Genomic DNA, 24,773 nt, shown 5'->3' on the forward strand with positions numbered 1-24,773 from the left:
GCATCTGCCCCTTTCAGGACAGACCTTTGCTTTTGGAACAGAGCATGTATTGTATTCTCCCTGGATATATTTTTGGGGTGGTGAACTATGCAAAGAAGTCTGTATAACAACTTTTATATAAATGATAGATTTTAGGGAGAGGGAATGATTCCCCAGCCTTTAACTTAGATGGGCAATAAATTTTTTTGCTCTTTCATTTTTCTGGTAACTGGAAGAGTTTCATACAAAGTGAGAATTATTCCATATTTTAACCTTTGAGCTGGCTGCAAAGGTCTCCTTGGGGACAAGGACACTTTGCAGTTATTTATAACCTGTAGAGAAGGGCAGTAAAAGCCTGTAAACAGCCAGCACACACTAAGGTTTGGGAGCCAGTGGGAGCTATCTGTTGGTTATTCCACTGCTTTCCATGACTTGAGATTCTTTCATGTACCTTATTGTTCATCTTCATCTTGGCTTTGGATGAGCCTTACTAGCCAAGCTATTTCTGTAAATCTCCATTTTATAACACTTAGATTGAGGAGAAGAAGGTAAAATAGCCTTTTTATGTTTGAAAGTATATCTAACCCTTACAATCATTTCAGTGTCTATGCTTGCCTAAGTTATCTGTAAACTGGGGAATCTTAAAGGTACTGACCTGCATACATACTAGTATACTTGTTTCTGAGTTTTCCTTAAATAACAATAGTTGCGAGAATAATTCAATCTCTTAATTAGATAAATATTTGGCTACGGCAGAAAATAGGTTCTACAAATGAGCCTGGTATAGAAAAAACTTAGTTATGTGTTCCGAGATATGTCTGTCTCTATATATTTATACATGGACATGTTTACATGTGTATATATTTAATGTTAAATATGTTTACATGTCAATTTTAAGGGAATCAAACCGCATGTCAGATGTGAAAATTTAAGGTCAAATCTAAGTAAAGATGCTAAAGATCTGCCTCAGTTTTATCAGTATACTGGAATTTTATTATATAGGCTTCAACTTGAAAGAACTCTCAAGGTCTAGCCTGAATTCCTGGCAGCTGTTGTAGTGGTACTTTCTATAACCAGGATTGCCCTATTCTAGAAAACTTGCTTATGTTACTGTTGTCTTACAGATTTAGGAACTCCCCCATTTAGCTGTACAGGCTTACCTTTTATCCCAAGTTTTCCTGGACTTTTTTTTTTTTTTTTTTGATCAAGGGAGAGTATAGTATTGGAACATATTTTTTTTTAAGATTTTATTTATTTATTTGACAGAGAGAGACACAGCGAGAGAGGGAACACAAGCAGGGGGAGTGGGAGAGGGAGAAGCAGGCTTCCCGCGGAGCAGGGAGCCCGATGCGGGGCTCCATCCCAGGACCCTGGGATCATGACCCGAGCTGAAGGCAGATGCTTAATGACTGAGCCACCCAGGCACCCCTAGTTTTGGAACATACTGAATGAGTTATTTAAAATTGGAGTGAGATGAACTGATACTTTTCTTTTTGAAAATGTTTTATTGTTTTATAAGTGTGCCTGGATTCCTGTAGCTGTTACTCAGCAACTCCCAAACTTTAACTTTTTAACTGGAGCTCATTAAGGAAGAATATGATCCCCAAAGACAGTAGTCTAGTTATTCAGCAATTTCACTGAACAAATATTTACTGAGTGCCTGTTATGATACCATTTTAGGTACAGGGGATGCTGTTCTCTGATTGAGCTTAACTTCTGGTGGGGAAGACAATAGACAAGTAAGAAACTTGAAACAAGATCATTTCAGGTAGTGATAATGAAGAAAATAAAATAGGGTAATGTAATGAGAGGGACAGGGTAGAAGTAGGGGGTCAGGGAAGGCCTCTCTGAAGATCTTATACTTTGATAGAACATTTAAATGACAAGGAGCCAGCTATGAAAAGATCTGAGGGAAAAAAGAGCTTTCCAGGCTCAGGAAAGAGCCTGGTGTGCTAAGTAGAATTAAAGGTCTGAGTGACTAAAGCATAGTGACTGTGAAGGGTAAGTGTTAGATGAGGTCAGGGACATAGACTGAGGTCTTGGCAGTCATGACGGAGGTAAATTTTACTCAGATAACAATGGAAACCACTGGATAGTTCCTATCTTGTCTTTCATAAGGATCTGATTTATAAGCCATCTCCTCACTTAGAAAAATTAATTGTAAAGGCTGCTAATTGCTTTAAAAATTTTTTTAAATTTTATTTGAAAAGATAATATATTTACATGGTTCAAAATTCAGAAAGTACAAAAGGGAAATACAATGGAAAGTTCCTTCCCACCCAAGTACCCTGGTTTCCTTTGTTGCAAGTAACCAGTGTCCCTAGGGTCTTGTATAGCTTTACAGAGAATATTATGTGTATGTTAAAATAAATAAATATTTTTGCCTTTTTAAATAGAAAGAACCTCCCCATTTTAAACAGATTTTTGTTATATTGTCTGTTTGTATCAGAATTCATTTAATCAAACCCTTGTTGATGGACTTTTAGGTTGTTTCCATTCTTTTGTGATTACAAATAATGCCACAGTGAAAAAAATCTTTTATGTTTGTCATATTAAATATATCAGTAGGGTAAATTTCTAGAAGTAAAATTGCTGGATCAAAGGGTATGTGCATTTCTTATTCATTCTGATATACATTTCCCTTCATGCAGAGTGTAACAATTTATACTCTAATCAGAAGTGTTCTCCTTACCCTGAGCAAGTGTTATCAAACATTTTGATCTTTGCCAATTCACTTGATGAATCAGTGTGTGGTTTAATTTGCATTTATCTTATTATGAATGAGAGTTGAACATGTTTTCATATATTTCAGAGCCACTGGTATTTACATTTCTCCAAACCATGGGCTGTTCTTCGCCTATTTTTCCATTAGGCTGTTGACTTTTTCTTCTTGATCTTTAGATTCACTTAATACGAAAGCCTTTTGTTAAAGAATTTAAGAAAACAAAAACAAATGTCAGTTATATCTCAATAAAGACAAAAGCAGTCATCTTTAACTTGTAAATTTTATAAAGCATGAACCTGATAAGGGATATAAGAGAAACCCCAATCTTTCCTTTGCTTATTGAGGTCTCTCTTGAGTACCCTTAGTTTCATTTTAAGAAGTGTCTGTAAATTTAAAAAAAAAAGGTACATTTAGTATTTTGTTAGACTAGATTGAATTGCAGTAAGTTTACCTATGACAAATTTTCAAAAGTCATTCAAACCTTGCAACAGAGGAAGTCAGTATGACCTGTAATAATCTATCCTTAGGGTAATGAGAAAGAAGTTATTATCTCACAGGCTGTATATTATTGAAGACACTGTAACAGGAGAAATACAAACATTACTTTGAGGTCACATCAGTTTCTCAAAAATGAATATATCCAAGTCTTCCCATAGTTTTGTGGGGTTTTTTTGGTCAACAATCTTTTTGGCATCTTCTGTTTGGGAAAATGCAACGTCTCTCAGGTTTAAAATAGTTATGACATTGGGATTTTTCCTTACTTGGAAACTGTACAAGGCTTTAAACCAAAAGGAAAAAAAAGTAATAGACTTCTACAAAGTCCCTAATAAACCATTCTTTTAAGAAGCTATGTTCCCATCCGTCTAGCTTGTGCATGTTTGTGTATTACGTTGAACCACATAAAATTGCCGATGTTTGACTAGTTTTGACTTACAAAACCGTTTCATGGTTCAGTCTCATATTATCTTCTCAGTCTTATTCCTGTAATTATTTTTTTTATTCCTGTAATTTTAAGACCGATGGATCTATATGGCTAACTTACAGATATCATGTATGTGATAGGCCTGTGTTGGTTGTTGATGTTCCTTTTTTTTTTTAAGTCTCTGGATGACTGGATTAGATTGAAGATAGAGGAATGGTTATAGGGAATAAAAGAAAGACAAAAAAAAACCTGCAGAAGCTGTCTTTGTAACACTTTTCAGAGAGTGTTGTAGCCTAGCTCTGCGTATACTGCAGGTTAAACTATTGGGACATTTCCCTCCATTGTATAGGGAATTCATCTTCTGTCCTCAAAGAATCCTGATTACATAAGAGTTTAGTTCAAATTACTGATTCATGTTTTCAAAATGAAGGAAATTATATCCGGTCTCTTTCCCCTTGTAGAAGGAAGATACACTTGGTACTGGATGAGAACCTTAGTTTTACCAGAGCAGATACTTGAGAGTGCCCGGCTAGGAGTTTTTGGCTTTGTGTGTAACTCATCCAAAAGAACAAATTAATGATTCTCATCACATTGCAAATCTAATATACTCAGCACTGTTCAAAGGCTCTTTTAGAGATATGTGAGAGAAACAAGCAGAAAAGTTAATGAACTAGAATGCAACTGGATAAATGTTTCAGTCATCAAAGTATTTTTGCTGAATGCCTTGTTTTAGGCAGGCTCTGCTAGGTGATAAGGGGACGTAAAGAAGAAGAGTTGCAAGTTCCTTTTAAAGAGCTTCAAGTCTACTGAAGGCAACAGAAGTATTCATAGGTGTAAAAGAAGGCAGAAAAGTACACTAGGTTTGATTGAAAGTATCATGCATCTGCATCATGACAGCATTAAAATATTATCTTTTTTATTTCTGTCTACTCTCTAGAGTTTAATGTTCTAGTTAGAAATTATACTATATTGATTGACTGGAGTCTCTTGGCAAAAATAACTTGCAACTTTATCGACTTCTAATACCTGTTGAGACACATTCTGTTAGTGATTGCTACTGGTTGCTAACTTGAAACTTCATTGGAATTTGAGCAGTATTATAGTTGACAGATATTCTAAAGTATGTTTTTTGGTGTGACGCAAAAGAGGTATCACCTCATGGGTCAGGATTTAATAGAGTAAACAGGAAAATAAATGGTGGTATATCATAGACATGTTCAGCCTCAGAGTTGTCAGCATACTGGGAAGTTTGCTAAGCTTTGGAAAAGAAATTTCTCACTAGACAACTTGGATGGTCTTGTCCTAACTTGTTTGAAGCCAGGGATACTATATTTTGGTGCTAGTTGTCTCCTACAGAGGTTCTCAAATCATGACCCTCAAATAGACCTCCTCTTTTCTGAAATTGTTTTTCTGCTGAGTACCTGCAGCAGTTGGCATGAAGTGCTAGAGAGTTCATGTAACCCTAAGCTACTTTGCTGATGAACACCTTGCCCCTGGTGCCTGCTATGAGTGAAATTAATTAGACTTGTGCTATCCTAGTCAATTTCCCTCTCAGCAGGTTGTGTGGTTAAAGCTCCTCAGAGTCTGAGGCTCATCTTCCAGTGCTACTAGCTGCTGGGTTAGACATTTCTTTAAAATTGGAATAAAGGTGATATTATTAGAAAAGAAAAACCAAAAAGACTTGGCTACAAAATAAATGAGAAGCAAAAAAGATAGAAAAAAATGGCCAAGACCAAAGTAGTATTTTTTTTTCCTGGTTGTAATAATGGACGATGGTTCAGTAACAACAGTTAAGCCATTAAATAAACTGTTTTTAGGGCACCTGAGTGGCTCAGTTGGTTAAGCAACTGCCTTCGGCTCAGGTCATGATCCTGGAGTCCCGGGATCGAGTCCCACATCGAGCTTCCTGCTCAGCGAGGAGTCTACTTCTCCTTCTGATCCTCCCCCCTCTCATGCTCTCTCTCCCCCATTCTCTCTCTCAGATAAATAAAATCTTAAAAAAAATAAAATTGTTTTATTTATTTTTAAAGATTTTATTTATTTATTTGAGAGAGAGAGAATGAGAGATAGCACAAGAGGGAAGAGGGTCAAGGGAGAAGCAGACTCCCCACTGAGCAGGGAGCCCGACGTGGGACTCGATCCCGGGACTCCAGGATCATGACCTGAGCTGAAGGCAGTCACTTAACCAACTGAGCCACTCAGGCACCCTAAAAATAAAATTGTTTTTAAACTTGTCTTTTTCTTAGGCTTAGAGAATTCTTAAATTAATTGTTAGATAAATATGAAGTATTTTTTTAAAACCTCAAAATAAACCTAAGTTAGTATTTTATGATCCCTCAGTGTAGAGCTGCACTGCACACCTCCAGAGCCAAATTTTATGCTCTTAACTAATGTGTAAAACTCACATCTTCATTGCCAATCTGCCCAAAAGATAGTTTTAAGTGGGAATTTTGAAATTTCATTCTGGTTCCTACTGGCAGTAATGGTAACTAGGATTTGTAAAACTGCCTAAGGTGCATTTACTCATTACTAGACAAATAGTTCTTTTTTTTTTTTAAGATTTTATTTATTTATTTGAGAGAGAGAGAATGAGAGATAGAGAGCACGAGAGGGAAGAGGGTCAGAGGGAGAAGCAGACTCCCTGCTGAGCAGGGAGCCCGATGCGGGACTGGATCCCAGGACTCCAGGATCATGACCTGAGCCGAAGGCCGTCGCTTAACCAACTGAGCCACCCAGGCGCCCAAGACAAATAGTTCTTGAGAATGTGTTTTCCATCAAATGGAAGCATACCTCCATCACAGGTGATCCAAGTATAGCATTTGGTTTCTTGAGTATATCATGGAATCATGAATTGCACAAACCAGGGAGCCCCAAATGCCACTCATTGCTTAGTTTGCTAGCTTAAGTGAAATAGCATGTATGTGTATAAAACTGTTAACTCCCATCTGTGATTACATGGGATACTTTAGTTGTAAATGTCTGTAGGATAGGGTTTAAAACCAGTGGGGACTCTGGTAATACCAATGGTATTACTCTGTGGGGATACAACTGTATCTTATTGATCCCCTTCCCTTCCATGCTTATTACTTAAGTTGCCAGTGAATGTGTGTAAGTTGAGTGATTTTTTTTTTGTTGTTCATTTATACCTCTTTCTACAAAGGATTTGGGGCGGTTTCCAGAAGTACTTAACATATAAAATAGTAAATAGTTGAGGGAATTATAGCAAAGTGAATAACAGTGTTAAGAAAATAATAAAGCTGGGACGCCTGGGTGGCTCAGTCGCTTAGGCACCTGACTCTTGATTTCGCCTCAGGTCATGATCTCAGGGTGGTGGGATCAAGCTGTGCATCGGGCTCCGCCCGCAGCAGGGAGTCTGCTTATTCCTCTCCTTCTGCTCCTCCCCTGCTCTTGCTCTCTCTAAAATAAATGAATAAATAAAAATCAAAAAAAGAAAATAAAGCTATTATAGAATGAGCGTGTGATCCTAGAGTTTCAGGAGATGGCTTACAAGTATGTCTCAGGGCTTCCTAGTAACCAGGCAAAGAGGACGACATGATCAGTTATATTCATATCGTCTGTGCACAGCTGGAAACAGACCAGGTGTTCAGGAACGAAATTTCTCCCTTAGATATTACAAACCAGTGTTTGATGTAATGGAATACGTCCTTACACTATTCTTACAATACAATATATTTTTTATTTTTATTTTTTTAAAGATTTTTATTTACTGAGAGAGAATGATAGAGAGAGAGCATGAGGGGGGGAGGGTCCGAGGGAGAAGCAGACCCCCTGCTGAGCAGGGAGCCCGATGCGGGACTCGATCCCGGGACTCCAGGATCATGACCTGAGCCGAAGGCAGTCGCCCAACCAACTGCGCCACCCAGGCGCCCTACAGTATACTTTTTAAAATAAAGCAGAACAGTAGGAAAAATGGTATATACTCAAGTGGCTATCATCCCAAATTAACAGTTATATATATTTCCATATTTGCTTCAGACCATCCTCATTTGGAAAGAAACAGGAGAGAGCAACTTGTGGTGTCTTATATTCTTGTCCTGGCCTCGTTCTTCTCCCCTGCTCTCCCACTGTGAACCTGAGGCGTAGCTTGTCAGTGTGTTCTTTGTTTTTTTACTTCTACTGAATGCATATATCATATCTGTAAATAATATATAAATCTTAAATTTGCATAAATCAGGTACTGCACATGACATTCCAAAACTTGCTTTTGTTCATTAGCATTGTGTTTGATCTCATCTCCATGGTGCTGCAGATCTAGTTCATTAATTTTAAATCCTGAAATACAGCTTTCCATTATATGGAAATAACCCAATTTAGTTTTCTATTTCCCTCCTAATGGATTTTTGGTCTGTTTCTCGTTTTTTTCACTGTTATGAGCAGCCCTCTCTGTGTCTTCTCCTGCCCACGTGCAGGGTTTCTCTTGGGCAGTGGTTCTTAAAATGTGGTGCCAGGACCTGCACATCAAGGTCACTTGGGAACTTGTTAGAAATGCAAATTTGTGGGCCTAGCTTAGACCTCTGAATCAGAAATTTTGGGAATGGTGGCCCTCACGTGATTCGGATGCACACTGAAGTTTGAGAAACCCCTACACTAGCACATATACAGTTAAAGTAGAATTACTAAGTCTTAGGGTACATGTATAGTCAACGTACTGCATACAGGAAGTTCCTATCCAAAAATACATCCTAGTTTACGGTCTTACCAGCAGTGTGAGAGAGTCCCCATGTCCCCATACATGGCATGGTTGATTTTTTTTCTTGCTGGACTGAAAGATGTAAAACTTTAAGAGCTATTTTATTTCCTTTTTTGTGAACAATATTTTACAGGGCAGTTGGCCATTTTCTTACGAATTTTGTAGAAAACTTACATATCAATTCATAAATTATCCCCTCATCATGCATTGCAAGCTCTTTTTTTTTTTCAGGGTTTTTTTTTTTGGCTTTGTTTATGGTACTTAAAAATTGTAACCAGATTCACCAATGTTTTGAATGGCTTTGTGTTTAGAAAGGCCTTGGAGAGGAGAAGTTGGACTTGGATTTGATTTGCTGCTGGGACATCCTGTTGAGATGTACAGCAGTTATTTGAAGGTGGTCTGAGGCTTATGAGACAGGTCACAGAGAGATTTGGGAGTCATTTGTATAAAGGCAAAACTTTGACACTGGGGGTGGATAAACTGAAAGAGAATGTAGATTGAGAAAACGATGGAAAATTCAACCACAGGAACGACACTGGAGAAAGAGAATCCAGTAAGAGAGATTGAGGAATGATCAGAAAACAGAGAGAGCAAGAAGAAGAATCTGGAAAATTGGATAGTGATGGAGCATGTAAGCGAGGAGATTTCCAGTGCTGCAGAGAAGGGGCACATCTAAGAAAGTGGTGAATGTTGCCCTTCAAGAGAGCAGCCAGCGCTGAGTTGAAGAATAGAAGACTTCTCCTAAGAAGTCTGCACCGAAGTATAGGAGGAGATGAGATGGTAGTTAGGTAACCAAGGTCATTTTCTTTTAGAAGTGGAATATTTGTGCCCCCGAGAAAGGGGCCATTGGCAGAGTTGTGCGTGGGGTTCACTATGCTGTCTCCTCTTTGGCAGCCTTTTCATGGATGTACTTTATATGCCCTTTGAGGAAATTCATTTGGTAAGATAATATTAGGAATTGGGCAGAGGATGGAAATAGGGTGATAGAATTGTGACTAGGAGGCTGCTTTCGATTAGGTGGTCTTCTCTGACGTTAACATTGAATACTAAGGAGCCATTTGAATGATAAGGTAGAGCATTCCAGGCAGGGGACACAGTTTCCAGTCTGCAAGGTCAAACGGAAATAAGATAGTATACCATTAATCTAATAAAATCCTCATGCTTCTTTGGTCAATCAGGGTGAAGAGAGAACAGAAATCTTTGTCCCCTGACTTTGGAGATCTTGTTTAACCTTCAAACTGGCGATGTCAAGGGTTCCAAGTCCTCCACCTCCGGCAGAAATGTCGAGTGGCCCTGTAGCTGAGAGCTGGTGCTACACACAGGTAAGTTCATGTTTTCACCCTGTAAATCGTGTATCTTGGGAGGATTTTGGTGAATGAAAAGAATAAGGTTTCTTCATTAGGTTTCCTGTTTCTCTAGGACATAACTGTCAAAGAGCAGATAAAGTACTTGTCGGCTTTCCATTCCTTGGTTATCCACATGGTATCTGAATGTACTAGGCTGGTGGTTTTCATTGGAGGTTGAAGGGGGGCGGGGATCTTTGAAACTAGATCCACTTATAGCCACCTTGATGGAAATGTGTTCCTCTTTGGACAACTCACAGGAAAACAGGTTTGAGATTTGCAACCCCAAGCAGTGGCTTCAGCATCTCAATTGTCAAATGGTGCTCTGAGCAGAGGCTTGTTTTAGGTACAGCTTTATTATCTGCTTGCCCACCCCTGCCCATGTTTTTCTCACTTTCCACCCAGTGTTTCTCAGAAGTGGAAAAATGTTATGAAAGCAGTTGGTCACTGTGAGATTTCTTAAAATGTGGGTGAGGGACAGAAAAAGCTGAGCCTCCATGCCGCCCAGACAGGGCTATCTTCCTATGGGACTCATGCAGACAGAGGGAGGAAGGGAAATGATTATTTGATCTGCAGCCTGTTTTTCAGGTTGCCCACTTCCTATTTAATTGCTTCTTGGTTTTCTGTTAACAGATCAAGGTAGTGAAATTCTCCTACATGTGGACCATCAATAACTTTAGCTTTTGCCGGGAGGAAATGGGTGAAGTCATTAAAAGTTCAACCTTTTCATCAGGAGCCAATGATAAACTGAAATGGTGAGGAAGACTATATCTAGCTGTAAAAATTTTTCTAAAAGTTGCCTGTTTTGCTTGGTTTTATGACGGAGCCTGACTAGAACGTAAGATCCTTGAAGGCAGAGACTTCGTTTTGTTCTTCACATATTCTCCAGTGCCTGGAACAGTGCCTGGCACATGATGGTGTTCATTGTAAAAATATATTTTTAAAGATTTATTTATTTATTTACTTATTTGATTGAGAGAGAAAGAGCACAAGCAGAGGGAGAGGGAGAATCCTCAAGCAGATGCCTCACTGAGCACAGAGCCTGACTCAGGGCTCGATCCCAGGACCCCAAGACAATGACCTGAGCCGAAATCAAAATCAAGAGTCAGCCACTTAACCGACTGAGCCACCCAGGCACCCTCACTGTATATTTGTTGAATTAATTCAGTGAGTATGTCAGGAATCAGCAAACTCAAATGGCTGTAGGGTAATATAAGTGAGTAAAGAGGGCCAGTGTTGTAAATGATATTCATACATGGTATGAGTGTTGAGTGACCTTCTAAAAGGGGTGGTGGCTGCTCAGCGCCATAGCTGTGTGTGAATAAGGGCTGACCATCGTCATATTTGCTGATTTTTTAAGAAAAGCAAGAAATTTAGATTTTAGCATAAAAATCTCAAATTTTAAATTGCCTGCTTTTCAACAATGCAGGAGATTTACTTGCTTATGTAACCGGAATGCCCAGGGTGTAGGATGGTTTTGAAGGTAGTGTGATCCAGCAGCCCAGTGGTGAGATTAAGGACCCCATGTCTCTCTGTTCTCTGCACTGTTGGACATCTCAAGTCTAGCTTCCCTTGTGGTTAAAGGATGACTTGGCAGTAGCAATGGGTGTAATCCACTACCATCCAACAGAAGTCTTTGAACTTTCTCTGAATTAACTCTGTGGCCAAGAATATGTCCTACATGTACTGACTGGTTTAGGTTTGGGTTCCCTCCATTAATCTCTGTAGCAAGGGGAATATGATCTGAGAGTGGGGGTCAGTCCCACCCAAACCACGCATCCCCTTGAAGAGGAGCTGACAGTTTAGTACAACCATATCTTTGCTGCCAAGAACAGAACACATGTGTGTCAGCCACCCAGTTTTGATCTCTGATAACCCGCTGAAGAGTTAAACCACTCTCTTTCCCTTTAGTATTTTTTGGCTGTGTGCACTAAGCAGTGTATTACTAGGTTCTGAGAGAATGCTTTATTCTTAGGCATTTCATTTATTTATTTATTTAAGAGAGAGGAGAGTGTGAGTGAGCACGTGGTGGGGGGAGGGGGGCAGGGGGAGTGGGAGAGAGAAAATCTTAAGCAGGCTCCATGCCCAGCACAGAACCCAACGTGGGGCTCTATCTCATGACCCTGAGATCATGACCTGAGTTGAAATCAAGAGTCAGACTCTTAACTGAGTGAGCCACACAAGCGCCCCACTTAGGCATTGTATTCAAATTCACATCTTGAGCACAATGTATATGTCATATGCGCTTCCCAGAGAGGCACTGGATTGGGCCACCTGTTTGAGAGAGGTGCCGTAACACTGACAAGGCCTAAGGATACATATGGCCTGTGTATTGTATGTGGTAGAAGTAGTGTGAACCACATGCAGTTCAACTAATGACATTTACAGCTTAACTCAGTTGAACCTATTAAATCTGTCTGAAATTTGTTTTGATTCATTGGCAACAGATTGTCATCTCTGACTCCATTTGGAAGCCTAGCTTGGAATTCTGTCCTGTGTAATAGGAGTTTACTTTTTTGTCTATGCTTCCTCCATACTGCCTTCTTTATTTCAATCTTAGGATATTATTGCCAGATTGATAAAATATCTGTAAAAGATTATGTGGTATTCACATATTTCTCTGGAATGTTTTTTTCTCTCCCAAGGTGATATTAAAGGGCTTAACGACACTATTTTTAGGGGTGGAGGGGCAGAGGGAGAGGGAGGATCTTAAGTGTGCTCCACACCCAGCGCAGAGCCTGATGCAAGGCTTGATCTCACAACCCTGAGATCATGACCTGAGCTGAAATCAAGAGTCGGGCACTTAACTGACTGAGCCACCCATGTGCCCCCAACATTTTGTTTTTATGGTTTCATTATAATCTTGACAAAAGAGGGGGCTGCCTTTCTGAGATTGAGGATTAGAACAGAGTGGAAGTAGGCTCAACTTTAAAATATTTTACGGGGAGAAAGAGTGATTTAGGAGATAATGAGGAAAGAGGCAGAGATGTAAGCATCTCCTGCTTTGGGGCCTGGATTGGTTTTCTTAACATCTTCCTCTCTTGGGAAATAGGTGTTCTGTTTCTCCTGTCACTTCACAAAGCCTATAAACGTGAATGCTTCCAACATATTTTTTTTTCCCCTATCTGTTTTGGGCAGGTGTTTGCGAGTAAACCCAAAAGGACTAGATGAAGAAAGCAAAGATTACCTGTCACTTTACCTGTTACTGGTCAGCTGTCCAAAGAGTGAAGTTCGGGCAAAATTCAAATTCTCCATCCTGAATGCCAAGGGAGAAGAAACCAAAGCTATGGGTAAATGTTCCCGTCTTCATTCCACTCTTAATTTTCACACCAAGCAACTTCATACGCAGACAGGTTATGGATTTGATCTGGGTTGTTTTGTTCTGTTTTTTTAGTAAATCTAAATATGACTTTTTTTTTTCCATTCCAGAGAGTCAACGGGCATATAGGTTTGTGCAAGGCAAAGACTGGGGATTCAAAAAATTCATCCGTAGAGATTTTCTCTTGGATGAGGCTAACGGGCTTCTCCCTGATGACAAGCTTACCCTCTTCTGTGAGGTGAGTCCTTTACCCCGAGGTGAGACTGGCAATTCCCAGACCTGATGGGTATCGGTAGACTTAATTACATTGTGTCAGGGATGGGGAGTGAGAAAAATCCCCAAGTGGAGTGGTACTGCACAAATGTGATTTCTATGATTGAAACTGTGTCATGATTTCAGGCTTGTTGGGCACTTCACCTTTCTGCTTGTTATTGTTCTTAAAAAGAAAGATTGTGCACTATCTCGGTATGAGCGATTTTTTACTTGCTTGGGTCAGGATTCTGGCTTTTTCACTGGGGATGTTCTCAGGTAGCATGTGCACAGACTGGCACTACAAGCTGAGGAGAATGGCCAACAACTCACTGTGTGGATCTGTCCCTTAAACTTTCTGACTTCTGAAGTATGAGGTCCACTTGTGTTTGACTGCAGATCATTTTCCTTTTCTACTTTACTAGATGACTCTTACCAGGAGTTGAGTATATCCAGTTTGTCTTGCTGGAGTAGTTGTGAAACAATGGAGAGAACCATTTTTTCTAGAGTGAGGGGTGGGTAAAGCTCTCTAACTTGTGGTTAGCTAGGAGGGTTATCTGTCGTCAGCCAGGAGAGTATTTCTCTCACCAGTGACCTAAGCCTGTCTGGGGTGACAGGAGAAGCCTTGAAGTATTCCCAAGAGTGAGTTGGAAAGTGGCTTATTTAATGGGTGTATATATACTAATCAGTCACTTCATGCCATTATCATTTACAAATACTCACAAGCTCACAGCGTAATAAATTAATAAAACCTCCAGTCTGATGGGAAATGTGTGCTCCCTATACTTTGTATGGTCAAGAACCACTTCCTGAGCAGCACCACTTGAGAGGGACCACTGTGTTTTCATGGGGAGGGTGCGAGCAAGCTCCCCAACTACCGGTGTGTTCTGCCAACTAATGGGCTCATGCTGTGAGTTAATGACAGTTCCAAAGGCTTACTGCCACCTGGGCAGGAGAGCAGGGTGTCCCTTAGGGATCTTGCCCTTTCATGGAAGAGGCCTAGCCAGCAGTAGCCGGCTTCTCTCCCCAGTCACAGCTCATTGAGTATTTCTGCAGAATAGTTGCTGGGGGTTAGACAAGTCTGGATGCACAGTTTATTAAAGTACTACACTGAATACACAGAATAGTTATATAATAGCTACCTCCTTTTCTTGTTTGCTGTGAAGTAAAAGAAGGAAATACTAGAGTGATGGCATCTCTATAAATACATTAAATGTTGCAGTTGTTTTTGTCTGTGAACTTGAGTTTGGAATTCCATATAACTCCTACTAGTTACAGATCATACTCAGTTGCCCAAGTGAAGAAATGAGAACAATTAGTTGGTTTCGTGTGAGGTTCGATGAAAACTTAAGACCATCCATTTAATCTTCAAGAGACTGTATTTCAGAAAGATTTAAAAATAGTGGAAAATTCTAATTTCTGCTGGAAATGAAAACCAGTCTTTGAACTGTTCTCAAGGAAGAGAAATCTCCTCTAAATACTGCCTCTGGTATTTTAGGCAAAGTGTTCACCTTTATTGCCACATTTTCCAGTCCACAGTGGGCCCAGTTTTTTCTCCCATGATCCCCCTCCCACCCCCTCCCACCCCCTCCCACCCCCTCCCACCCCCTCCCACCAGCCCATTCCAGCCGCTCCAGCCCCCTGTACTGACATTCTTGATTTGGGAACCGATTGGCCTGCCCTCACTTGGCAGTCTCTCATCCTGTGGCTAAGTCCAAGGCTTCGCTTCCCCATATGAAATTCTCTGAGGAGAAATCCTGTGGTTAAGTTTAGATTTGTCTTACTGACTTAGAAGGGAAGTGAGATGACACTTTGGAAGTGAGGAGATGTTGAACAGGGAAGCGTCTGCTGAGTTCTGCTGACGCCGTCGGTTTCTTCCCATCGAACCAGGTGTGCCATCTGTTCCTGTCACACTTCTCTGTTGGCCACAGGTGCTGAGTGTTGCTTCTCATACTTGGGCTTGTGCCCAGTGAGACTCGTTTCTGTTCCAAGGCTCTCCGTGGACTTAGTAGCATTCAGTATTGCAAGACGGTTGCGTGGGGGGGTGTGTTGGATGTGTGGGTTTTCGAGATGTCTGCCGCTCATCTAAGTTCTTAGCGCTTTTCAAAGCTATAGATCACTCTGTGTTGCACCTTCTGTCCTTCTGACCTGTTGCTCCCTTCTGTCAGTGGACTATTTATAAACAAGTATTTTACTTCATATTTATAGTTTCTATATTATTGGTTTAGCTAGTGGGGGTTTTTTTATTATTATTATTCGGAGGCTTTTATGAAGTTGATGTCCACCTACAAATTTACGTTACAAGTCCTCCACTGCTCCGTTCCACACTCAGCCTTTGCCCCGGGCACTTCCATCTTATCTGCCAGTGGATTATTTATAAACAAGTTTATTGCATCTTGATAAAAAAGAACGGTGGTTCTGTGGATTCTTTTGGCTGTTCCGAGAGGCCACAGGAGGGAATCCTAAGGTGAAAGACTGAGAATCACATGTTTGTGTTTGGGCCTTATTTCAGTGGTATTACTGTTAATGAACACTTAAATGAAATTAGATTGCCTATTCTCCAAATGCTGAATGGCTGGTCTTGTTTATAATGTGCCACACTGGGTTCACCTCCAATCCTCAGTGATGTTTTTGTCTGTTAGGAAATGTGCCGATTCTTCCAAGTCGGTGTGGCGTAGTTAACATATTTGGAAGCATTTTCAGAGCATTCCCTGAATTGTCTCTTATCACAGTGCTTTGAGCTGGATTAGTTCTGTTATCTTCATTTCATGTTCCTGGGGAGAGAAGCAGCGCCTAGGGAGGTCATGTAATTTTTCCTAACGTTGCACAGCAAATCAGTGTCAGGCCATGTCAGCTCTGCATTTTCCACCTCTAGTCTGCTGCGCAGCACTAAGTGGAGCTGAATGCCATTCACCAAGGAAACTTGTGCTCTACCACATTTTCTTAACAGGGAGTATTTATTTTGGTAATGAAAGAATCAGGAAAGCTTTACACTTTAAATTTTTCTTTAATAGTTCAGTTCACAGAAAAGCTGCATGAAATGTTTCAGCTTCTGTTGACCCTTCCCTATTTGTTTATATTGAAAACAAATAGCTACTAACAATAAAGGTGCAGATATTCCCCCTTCACTGTACATATCTTTGACAGGTAGAAGACTCCAGTGTCCATTTGGGATGTTGCAGTTAAAGTTGAAATATGAAATACCGTATGAAGTATGAAATAGCAAATATGAACCATGCAGACACTAGTTGACTCTTAAAATATCCCTTTTCTTCTCAAACATTAGAATATCCTTTCATAGCCTGGGAATATGTATGTTTACCAAATTTTAAATACGTGGGTCTCTCCTTTTTTTCTTTTTTTAAAGTCATTTTATTAATGGATAATTTGGATATATTAGTTGAACTATATGATAACGCCAACATTTGATTGGTCTTGACCTACGAAAATGGTGATTTTAATATGTAACGTTATTTAGGTTATAAACATTCTGTAGTAAAGCTAGCATCCAACCCAACGGCATCACCAATAACTTAGAACTAACCTGTATATGCTTCTTCCCTGTCCCTTAGACCTTTGTCCCCCCACTCAGAGGATGATAATAAATAGCTGTTGGAAATTGTATGTTATCATTCCCTCGTTTAGTATTTCTATGCCCGAACAATGTACTGGTTTAGGTATGCTTGTTTTTGCGCTTTATAAAAATGGTGTCAGAATGTATGTAGGTCGTGTAGGTCACGTTGCTTTTTTTACATTATACATCTAAAATGTATTTCTTTATATGGTGGGTGTAACTATAGTGCTTTCATTTTTAGTGCTATGTGATAATGTGTTATGTGAATATACAACAGTTTGTTTGCTCATTCTCTTGTTGGTGGACATTTAGGTTATGGCCAGTCTTTTGATTAGAAGTAAGGCTGCTGCTATAACCCATCTATATGCAGAGTCTATTTTTTCCTTGATTGTTTTATATAGAAGCTAAAAAATATATTTCCATTGGTCTTTGACTTTTTATGTTTGGATAAAATGTACAAGAAATTGGCACAATCTTTAGTCTTTTATGAAATTTTCTTTTTTAAGAAAAGGAATTGACTTTAAAAGTCAGGCCCGTTTACGACTTAAAATGTAGAGGGTTCTACAGCCTTCCTGAGACATTTTCATGTAGTCATTTATAAGACGACATAAATGTCACAGTCACGTCATCTTCACAGCTGCAATTCTGAATGGGTCTCCATAGTCAACTTTATAGGCATTAAAAAAAATCTTTAGTTTTTCTCAAAATGGTCTCATTTTAGCATGATCATTTGCAGAGGAAAACAATCCCTTCCTAAGTTAAAAGTTTGGGCTCTGAAGACTCATTTGTGAATGCCATTTAAAATTTATTTTTAATTAAGCGTATTTAATGTTGGTAAAAGGTGCCAGACTTTCAGCACTCTGGAGACTCCAGGCATCCATATATCTACAGAACAAGTCTGGCTCAGACAGTAAAGGTACATTCTCCTTCCTGCTGTGTTCCTGTCTGTGTCTGGAGAGAGGAATTGCCCCAGTGAGACGAATCACAGTCTTTGGGCCCCTCTCATTACCAAGCGTGCATCTAACCAGCAGAGGGGCCACTGGTAGCCATAGTTTGACATTCAGCTTAGTTCTTGCCAGTTCATTCTACCCCATCTAGTAAATTGCCACCAGTGTTAATGACTCTGGGCTTCTATCAACCTGGTTTAATTTAAGCTTAGAAACCCAGTGCCAAAAGCATTCTCCATTCCCTCCATTGGCCATCCCAAGAGATTCCCGCTTTTCCCTGTGAGGAAGTTGGATTTAATCGGTCTTTTCCTTGTCCTTTTTTTTTTTTTAAAGATTTTATTTATTTATTTGAGAGAGAGAGAGAATGAGAGATAGAGAGCACGAGAGGGAAGAGGGTCAGAGGGAGAAGCAGACTCCCTGCTGAGCAGGGAGCCCGATGTGGGACTCGATCCTGGGACTCCAGGATCATGACCTGAGCCGAAGGCAGTCACTTAACCGACTGAGCCACCCAGGCGCCCTTTTTTTTTTTTTTTTAATCAGTATTTTGAGGCTATAACTAGAGACAGGAAACTTCTACTTTTGGTGTTAGTATGAGAAAGTGACTGAATCAAATTAGAGATCTTACAAAGGACAAGAGAAAATCTCTGTGGGGTAGTTTGTGCTGGGTCCTGAGCTATTAAAATAATGTTATAATCTGGCTCTGATAAATGTGCTACTAATGTTAAGTCCATTCATAATTGGTTAACTTGGCTGCTTCATCACTCGAGATCATAATGGTTAGTTTGAAACAAACGAATACATTTCTTGACCTGATAGTAAATGTCTCACTCCTTCACAAAAGAGACTACGGGTCATTTGGATGCCAGGGCATTCATTTTGCCTCTGGGTTTATGACTGTATTTAAGAGATGACTTGCATCTTGAAGGTTGAGAGAAATTTGGGTCATTTAGGATATTCCTAAGCTGTCTTTCTCATCTGACTTGTAGCAATATTAGCAAGAGTGAGGAGCGGATTCTCAAGGTTTGTGAATTCTGCTTTGATATTACCATTTCTAAGCTTATATGATGGACGAGGTGAAGCATAGCAGTGCTTGTTAGGCAGACGACTGATCTGCTGGGTCTTACCTTCAGTTTGGTAGCTTCCATTTATTTTAGAATGCTAACTGATTTATAAATCCTTGTACTTGGCATCCTAACAAATTTATCTGAGTTTCACTGACCTATCTGGAAGTTACCTTGGTTTTTATCTAGGCTGAACAGTTAATTCAACTAGTTAAAGCATGCTGCCGTTGAAGTCATGGGGGCGATTTGGATCCCTCTGTAAATCTGTTGTTGTCATTCTGTTCCAGAGTGAAAAGTGCACACCTGGCTGGAGCCAGCCCTCTTATAGGTCACTGTCACAAAGGACCGAGGAATGGTGCCAGTGGTGTGGGATACCCACCCGGTTATCACTGCTGGGGAAGATCTTCCAAGCCCAGTTCTGTTCATTAGACTAACATCTGTGGGGAAGTGCTAATTATTTACCAGGCCCAAGAGAAGCTGCATTTTATTTTTATTTTTATCTTTTCATTTTTTTAATTTATTTTTTTTTAAGATTTTTAAAAATTTATTTATTTGACAGAGACACAGCGAGAGAGGGGAACACAAGCAGGGGGAGTGGGAGAGGGAGCCCGATGCGGGGCTTGATCCCAGGACCCTAGGATCATGACCTGAGCCGAAAGCAGACGCTTAATGACTGAGCCACCCAGGTGCCCCGAGAAACTGCAATTTATTTTCATGTTCTAGACCTAACTAAAATAAGTGAAGTGCTTTTAGGCTTATCAGAGATGTTTTTCTTTTAGAGAGTTTTAAATGGTAGTTTCCATAGGAATTCTTTGTTTATTTATTTATTTGAGAGAGAGTAAGAGAGAGATCACGAGCAGGGGAGAAGGGTAGAGGGAGAAGCAGACTCTCCACTGAGCAGGGATCCTGATGCGGGACTCGATCCCAGGACCCTGGGATCATGACCTGAGCCAAAGGCAGCCGCTTAACTGACTAAGCCACCCAAGGTGCCCCTCCATAAGAATTTTTTGTATTTAACCTTTTGCTTAAGGCAGAATAAGGTAAATACTTGAGGTTTAATGTGTGTTTAGGTCAGTATCCTTTTCTCTCCGCACCCCCCTCCCCCGCCGTCATGGTTTTGCCCAGGTTTTCAAGGCAGGGAAGGCAGAATTTATTAGCATTTGGAGGAGAAGGAGATTTGTGGGGCTTTTGCCTCTCATCCTAGGATGGCGTAGAATAAGTATGATTGTGGCAGATTGGAAATGACTTGATCCACAGGATAAAGCCTTGTTTTGTGGAGGTGGTTTCAAGAGAACATGACTAACGTCTGTATCTGAATGTACTGTAGCATCGAGGTAAAAGTCATCTCTTCTCCTGCTGGGAAGAAAACTCTTGGTAACAAAACCTTTGGACTGTGCTTCCTTGTCTTTCACAGGTGAGCGTGGTGCAAGATTCCGTCAACATTTCCGGCCAGAACACCATGAATATGGTGAAGGTCCCTGAGTGCCGGCTGGCCGATGAGCTGGGAGGACTGTGGGAGAACTCCCGGTTCACGGACTGCTGTCTGTGCGTTGCTGGCCAGGAGTTCCAGGCTCACAAAGCTATCTTGGCAGGTTGGTCTTTATTCACAGGAAGCTTTAGTTTTGGTGAAAAAGGAAAAACAGTGACTACATAATCACCTTTTGAGTAGCATCAGCTCTTTGAACTGGTGCATAAAAAACTGCAACTGAATTTATTTTTTTTTATGGTGGGGACATTCGTTGTCATAACCAAAAATCCTACTCTCCATAAAATAGTGGTGTTTCTGTTTTTCCTCTGTCTAGGGGACTTAGGCCACCATTGTCAAGCAGTAGATGATGATGTGTATTGAATGCCTTTGCACCTAGAGGGTAGATGTCAAAACACTGGTTAAGAGCAGGTATTAGCCGCTAGACAGGGACTTAGGGTGTAATGGAGAAGATTCTGGACTTGGGACTAAACCACCATCTAGCTAAGTCCCCCAGTCCTGGAGTGTTAGCCCTTACTTCAGTACAGACATACTAGAAGAATGAGAATTTGCTAGTGATGTGGAGGATTGGGTCTTGCTCTAATAATAGGCCGTTGTCCTTAAGACCAGAAGGACTGACAAAGAGCCGGAGCTGATAAGGCAGGACTGACTACTTCCCATGAAGGTGTAGCAGTCAGCCATAAAATTCTGTTCAGACCGTAAGATATAAGAGGAAATTGCGTGAACTTTCAGGCAACAAATTTCTTACCAAGACTCTCCGCTCTGTCATTCTAAAATACACACCTGGCAAAACCTCAGTCTGGCTCAGTCTAAGCGTCTTCCTGTTCCTGCTCTCAACTAGGTGTTACTGTCTATTGCCAAAGGAAGTCATCTACTCTTAGGTTAGTGTCTCCACGCTCAGCTAGGCTCTTGGCGCTGCCAAGAACTCTTCTACAGATACCTAGTTAGCTCCCTTTCTTTTTCCTTAACAATAGATACTTCAGACTGTTTACCAATCTCCTTCAGTCTCCCGACTCCTAAAAGAGTTGCTTGCTACTTCTGAGAGATAATTGAGGCCCTTCTCCCTCAGCTCTTGCCTGTCGCCTTGCGTGAATTTTCCCTGCATTCTCCGTGGAGGAGGTGTTCTTCCTCGTGTCCAGAGCAGGCTGTCTCTTCGGCGTCTGTTTGACATCGCCTGCCGCCTTCTCAGAAGCCTTGCTCCGCCAGTTACACCTTTGTTGTCTGGTATCTCCACCATCTCTCTTTCTCCCATTGCCTGTTTACCCTCAGCCTGGAAACTGGCTCAGCCGTCTCTCTCTACTTATTCATTCATTCATATTCATTTTCTCTGTCTCTCTCTCTCCCTCTCACTCTCCCTTTCTCTTTAAATAGAGCTAAGTTTCTTGAGTTAGCACATTTACTGTCTCTACTGCTTTCCTCCCACTTATCCTCAATTCACCTCCATGCTACGAAAGCAGTTTTCAAAAGTTCTGTGACCTGCTAATTCCTAAATTTGAGGGATTCCTTAGTTCATATATTATTTGACTTCTTTCTTCTGGTTTTCCCCTGTTGCTCTGGCTACTTCTGATGTGTGGCCTCCCTCTTCTTCACACGTCCCTGTCAGCACAGGTGGCCCTAAGGGTCTGCCTCAGTTCTCTTTTCCTCTACTCATTTCCCCCAGGTGATTTTATTTATTCTCATAACAGCACTTTGTTTCTAGCCACTGAAGACCCTCTAAGCACACCGGTGCTTTGGACCCTTCCCTTTTTTTAAAAGCCACCAGCCCTTTTAGTCTTCAGCTTCTGTGATGTACTTATTTTAGTACCTTATAACTGATAAGCCTTCTGAGATAAGAGCAGTGAGAATTAATGTCCCTTTGGAATAGATTAAAATATTGAGTCTCAGAGGGTTAAGTAATTTGCCCAAGATAATGTGGTTAGAAAATGACAGATCCAAAATTAATCCTTTCTGACATAAACTATAGGCCGAAGTTCAGGTTACCTGTTAGCTCAGAGTCCTACTATAATATTCCATCTGGTGCTCCTCTCTCAGGTGGAAATTTGGTAGTCTCTGCCTTCATCAAAACCTCTGATTTATTGGACAACACGATAAAATTTGAGGTTTTTAGGCCTTTTATTACTTTCATGGTTGAAATTAAGTTGATTTACTTTTCTGTGTTCATTAGACCACAAGGGGCATGGCTTAGAACACCATTTCTTAACCTTTTTTCATTATCTCCACTCTCCCAAGGAAAAAAATCAAATGATTCCTGATGGGAGACGTTAAAATACTAAGGATTAAGATTTTGTCAGGAAAGGTTGAGCTTTGAAGGACCACAAATGGTTGTCATACCTTAGATTTTTTTTTTTTTTTTGGCCTCTTTGGGGTGTTAGTTATCTCTATTGTGAGTGCATGGCTTGAAAGAACAGACCACCTGCTATAAACAAGCATGGACTTCATCTAGTTAATGGATGCCATCGAGCCCTGTTCTTGGCCTCCTTGCCGTGTGGTCCCTAGAAGTGGAGAAAGTTGGTGTCGTTGTTCTAGGCAAAAATCTGGGTGTTAGGCCACCCTGCTTATTATTAGAGCATGAAGGATCTTCTGTTTGAACCCCCAGATCTACCCAGAGGAGATCATTGTCATCCAACATAGGTCATTTGAATAATTTCGTTCAAATATGAATGGTTGGAATGGAGCTAATGAGAAATTATTTTGAAAGTACTGATCTCTTTTTTTCCCTCTGTCGTATTATTCATTTCTTAGTGTAATATAAGAAGAGAGAAATTTTATTATTCCTATATAATTTGAGGCTAAGACCCTTCCCTGTAGCAATGGGACAGGAAAGAAAGTGATCTCCTCTTCATAAAAGAAGAACCAAGAGGTTTCAGTGTGATAACCTTATCTATCTCTGTTTCCCTTTCACTTTATAGCTCGTTCTCCAGTTTTTAGTGCCATGTTTGAGCATGAAATGGAGGAGAGCAAAAAGGTATGTGACAGAATGAAGATACATCTTTTTAGCTAGGTTGACTGGATCCAGATGATTTCCCAGTTTGACACCAGATTTATTTTTCCAGTCATGTTATTAAAATGGTACATTCTCTGAACAGACACTTTCTGAGAGCAGGGAGAGGTGGTCTGGAAGCATTCTAGGTAAAGCAGACTCACTCTGTCCCAGGTAGATCATCCAGTTTTGGGTGAGGGTCTTAGACATGTGTTTCTACTCAGGCAAAGAAACACCAAAAAAATCAAAGATACAGTTGTCTTGCTCTTGTATTTGAGAAGATAAAGGTGGTGCATATGACGGGAGAGAAGGCTACTCTAATGAAATAGGGCAAAGAGAGAGTTCCCATCCATGTTAGGTTTTAGACGATACAAGCCTTTCTCTCACCAGAGCTTAAAATCATGAAAACTGTTTAGGGATTTTGTTCTGTTGGAATGTTTCTCATTTTCAGTTTTTCTGGCATAGAATCGGGTTGAAATCAATGATGTGGAGCCTGAAGTTTTTAAGGAAATGATGTGCTTCATTTACACGGGGAAGGCTCCGAACCTCGACAAAATGGCTGATGATTTGTTGGCAGCTGCTGACAAGGTGAGATAAGACTAGAAAAAGAATCACAAGAGGGAGGAGTGTTTGTGACCTCTTGAGTCTCATGACTGGGCCTCTGTCTTACATAGTAGGTAAGATGAGCATGTATCTTAGTGTGGCCAGGACAATCCTGGATTACAGTTATTGGTAGCATCCTTTTTATTTTCCAAAGTGTCCTGTTTTGAATGAAGTAATTTACGTGGTCCCCCTAATTATAGAAAAGAAGGTTAAGTTTGATGTTTACCTCCCTTCTCTTCCCCATCTCACATGTAAGCACAGTGATACTAAAGATGCAGATAATACTAACATTTGGCTTTATAATTTACAAAGTGTTTTTGAGTTCATTAACTTTTTCTTTCTAAATAGTGAGGGATTTTATTTACTTTTTTTTAAAGTTTTTCCTTTAATTCCTGTTAGTTAACTTAGTGTTGTCAGTTCCATGTGTACAATATAGTGATTGAAAAATCCCATACATCCTGCAGTTCATCATGGGACAGGAGCACTCCTTAATCTCCATCACCTGTTTCACCCTTCCCCCCACCCACGTCCCCTTGAGTTCATGAACTTATATTTAAACTTGTCAGTAAGAGAATAATCTTTTACCTAGTGTTGTTGTTAGCATTTTCAACTTTTACTTAAGTAGCTATTGAAATATACTGCATTCAGAATTACAAGATGATCAGTAACTCTTTGGGAAAAAAGAAATACTACTGCAGTAAATGCGTACGTTGATCATAAGACCCATTTCAATTTGAGAAATGTTAAAGTGTGAAAATTAAAGTAAAGTATGGATCTTAGAATCAAGGAAATAGAGGACCAAAAACAGTAGGCCAGTGATTCCCAAAAGAAGTTTGGGGGAAAATGTTAATGAAACACTGAGTTTAAACAAGTC

The 24,773-nt window shown here is 40.3% G+C and overlaps 1 protein-coding gene across 10 annotated transcripts in view; it reads left to right on the forward strand.

Moving 5' to 3' along the window:
* Positions 1–24,773, forward strand: part of LOC113939724 (speckle type BTB/POZ protein) — a 65,652-nt gene that overhangs the window by 35,284 nt on the left and 5,595 nt on the right. For all 10 annotated transcript variants that reach the window (XM_035724655.1, XM_027626242.2, XM_027626239.2 and 7 more), the window contains 7 exons: positions 9,516–9,659; positions 10,314–10,435; positions 12,819–12,970; positions 13,110–13,237; positions 20,245–20,422; positions 23,226–23,281; positions 23,762–23,884. In XM_035724655.1, the coding sequence (XP_035580548.1) occupies positions 9,582–9,659; positions 10,314–10,435; positions 12,819–12,970; positions 13,110–13,237; positions 20,245–20,422; positions 23,226–23,281; positions 23,762–23,884 (837 nt within the window). In that variant the 5' untranslated portion in view covers positions 9,516–9,581. The remainder of the gene's footprint in view (positions 1–9,515; positions 9,660–10,313; positions 10,436–12,818; positions 12,971–13,109; positions 13,238–20,244; positions 20,423–23,225; positions 23,282–23,761; positions 23,885–24,773) is intronic.

The sequence above is a fragment of the Zalophus californianus genome, chromosome 16, assembly GCF_009762305.2.
Source record: "Zalophus californianus isolate mZalCal1 chromosome 16, mZalCal1.pri.v2, whole genome shotgun sequence".
NCBI classification, from domain to species: Eukaryota; Metazoa; Chordata; class Mammalia; order Carnivora; family Otariidae; genus Zalophus; species Zalophus californianus.